General features: G+C 52.4%; 1 protein-coding gene across 1 annotated transcript in view; it reads left to right on the plus strand.

The window, feature by feature from the left end:
• Positions 1-3,370, plus strand: part of PITX2 (paired like homeodomain 2) — an 11,529-nt gene that overhangs the window by 2,174 nt on the left and 5,985 nt on the right. Inside the window, exon 2 of the mRNA XM_035326172.1 lies at positions 136-191. Within this exon, the coding sequence (XP_035182063.1) occupies positions 146-191 (46 nt within the window). The 5' untranslated portion in view covers positions 136-145. The remainder of the gene's footprint in view (positions 1-135; positions 192-3,370) is intronic.

Raw genomic sequence — 3,370 nt, forward strand, 5'->3', positions numbered from 1 at the left:
TTATTATTATCGTTGTTATTATTATCGTTGTTATTATTATCGTTGTTATTATTGCTTCTTATGTATATGCATTTTTCTTCACGGAAAGTGAGGAAACCACAGTTTTACCAACCCAGCGCCCTTCATCTCTTGCAGATACCGGGTAATGGAGTCCAACTGCCGTAAGCTTGTCTCGGCCTGCGTCCAGCTAGGTAAGACACTATTTTCACCGCGGACCCCGGCCCGGCCGGTGCGCAGCGAGGCGCACAGCGCGGTGGGGATGCTCCGCTGCTCGTCGCCGCGCATCGGCCGCCGCTTGACAGCCTGTCCCCCGTGTCCCCCCTGTCCCCAGGGGTGCAGCCGGCCGCCCCCCGGTCCCGGCGGTTGATCGGCGGCCCCTCCGCGCCCCTCCGCGGGCCGGGAGGCTCCGCTGCCCTGCGCGCCCTCCTGCGCGGCACCACGGCGCCCTCTGCTGCCCGCACCGCGCTGCGCGCCGAGGTGCGCGGCTCCGCGCAAGGGGGGCGGTGGGGGGCTGCGGCTGCAGCTCCCCAAAGAGTGCAATCAGCGCTCCCGGTTTGGGGTTTTTGGCCCTTGCTTTTGGCCCCCGCCTCCCCAGCCCCAGAGGCCGGCACCCCCCTGGTGCAGGCACCTCCCGCGCCCCTTTTTGGGGAGCCGGGTTGGGCGAGCCCGAGGGGCGGTAAAGCAAAACAGCAATGCAAACACATTACAAAGAAGAAAACAAGCGTTCTGTATTCCGAGAGACTGTTTAATCCAAGATAAACGTAATTTTGTTTAAATAAAATATATTAACCTGAATTAATAATACGGGAAACTAGACTGAATTAATAATGTACGTATTCCTGGTCTCGTGGTTAAACACTTCCTCGTAAGAACAGTGCATTAACCCTGTTTGGCCAAACAGCCCGCTTTTGCTCGAACAACATGCAGGCGTTTGGGGAATAGCCACGTCCCATCCCAGTCCCACCCTCCCGCCTGGTCCCGGGGCGCGGTTTGGGAGCCGCTCTGCAAGCCCCGGGAAGGACAAGAAATGAGGCTAGAGGAAGGTTAGCGAGCGAAATCCGGGGTAATTCCAAACGCGGAGGCATTAGGAGCCAATAATTTTTAATCCCGGAAACATACGTGATATTAAATCGGGCGCAAATAGGCTTTACCGGGCCCTGGCAGTTCTTCCCTCCGCCCGTAATAAGTGTTAAATAATGTGGAAAGGAAGGGTGACATCGCTTTATATATGGTTTGGAAATAAGAAAGGCCTTTTTACCCTCCCCTGACTTCTCCTCCCGCTGAACAGGTGGTCTTAATCAAAAGCCCTTAGCGCGATCTAATGGGAAAGTGGGGACCTTTCTGATATAATAAATTTATGAGCCCTTCCACGCCAGCTTTATTCGGCTAAGTATTTATAAAAGTAATAGCCACATATGCTCCCTGACAAGGTAACTTTTACTTCCCCTGCCGAGAAACAAATGGTTATTTTCTTAACCATCAATTATGAAGCCGGATTATTGTCGTACACGTAAAATTTCCTGCCTCGTTACCGTATCAGGCAGCCTGCTTTTCTACCCGTCGGGCTGGAGGGGAAATCTCTATCTAAACACCTTTAATGCCATTCATTAAAAGAGAAGTCTGAAGTAACGTCGGGCTGCCTGGCCCCTAAAGCCTGCCGATGTGCGGGTGCAGATCTGGAGCCGCCTGGACACAACCAAAATCGCGATTTTTTTTCCTCCAATTCCGAGAGGGTTCGGCCGCGGGTTTTTTTGTTTGTTTGTTTGTTCTGTTTTGTTTTGTTTTGTTTGTTTTTGGTTGGTTGGTTGGTTGGGATTTTTTTTTCGCCTCTTTGCTTCGCTTTGCGTTTAATTAAGGAGCGCCCGTTGATTCCGCAGTGCCAGGAGTTCGGCTTTACGTCGAAAAAGGAAAAAGTCTCGTCCGTCTGTCAGCCCGATATAGGGACAGGGCAAGAGGGCAGGGATTTGGGGGGGGGGGTCTCTCTTCTGCCAGCGAACCTTTTGGGAAATTGCCGCTGCGGGGAGGTGACTGAGCAAAATAGGCGCACAAAGCGGGGAGCCGCTCGCTGGCGCTATCACTGGTAACGGGGAAAATAAGAGATTTGGGGCAAAGCAGCGCTTCTGCGGCGGGAGGAAGAGAAACGGGCTGGGAGCTCCCCGGGGTGCGGCGAGGCTGCGGGAGAAGCGGCCCCGTGGCCGTCCGTGAATGGGAGGCACCCGAAATGCGGCGGGGTGGAAAAAGTCCTGCGGTGAGGGGGTCGCCAAAAATCGGCTTCTGGGTGCCCGGCCCCGCACGGTTACGGTTCGGGAAGCACCCAGCAGGCGGGCTGGTTTCTGGGGGTTTTATTCCGACAACTTTTAGGTGGGGAAGGGGGGACGCTGAAAGTATGGCCGTGTGCGCGGAGTTGTGCGTGTGGAAGCCGAATTCGTTATGTGCCCGAGTTCTGCTGGAGGAATCCCTGCCTGAAATCGATAACGCGGGGACTGCTGAAGCAGCAGCCTCCCGAGATAAAGCGCTGAAATTACATACCGCCTTGTAGCACCAGCCGGCATCGCAAATTGATTGTTTCAACTCTTTTAACAAAACAAAATCGTTCCTCGGGCTCAATAGGCACTAACTAAGCATCGCCTTGAAAATTAAAAAAAAAATAAAAAATAAGTAAAAAACAGCGCTGATTCAGCCAGACCTCCGGAGGGAAGGTGCCCGGTGCCCTGGCGCAGCGGGGGCGCCCAGCTTGGCCAAAATAGAAATGCAAAATAGAAGTTATTCTTTGCGCTTCCGACGTGTAATTTATTTTTACTATTTTTTTTTTTTCTCTCTCTCTCTCCCCGCCGGCGTCTGAGGATAATATATGCAGCAGTTGTTAGCCTCACTCCAGGGAAAACTAAATGTATAACGAAAGCTTATTCGTGAGTAGGAATATACTAATGGAACAATCTGATGTCTTCTTAATCCTATGTAAAAAGCTCTGTAGTCTTCCTAATATTGACTGAATGGGTAATTAATGGCTCTTCATCTCGGAGAATACCCGGTAATCCGAGCTAGGCGAAAGACAACAAGCCAAAGGTAAAAGACAACAGGACTAGCTGGAGACTCCACAGAAGAACCGATTTATCCATTTAGGAGAGTATTACGCCTCGAAACAATGATCCCATAAGTAGATAAAGGAAAAGTGGGAAAATAAATACCTGCGGGCGGCCCCGCACCCCCCGGCACGGCGGCAGGGCTGGCACCGGCGGCGGGAGCTCGGGAAAACCCTCGGGAAAAACAGGATAAAGTAGGGTAGGGTAGGGTAGGGTAGGGTAGGGTAGGGTAGGGTAGGGTAGGATAGGATAGGATAGGATAGGATAGGATAGGATAGGATAGGATA

Source organism: Oxyura jamaicensis, chromosome 4, assembly GCF_011077185.1.
Source record: "Oxyura jamaicensis isolate SHBP4307 breed ruddy duck chromosome 4, BPBGC_Ojam_1.0, whole genome shotgun sequence".
In the NCBI taxonomy this organism is placed as follows: domain Eukaryota; kingdom Metazoa; phylum Chordata; class Aves; order Anseriformes; family Anatidae; genus Oxyura; species Oxyura jamaicensis.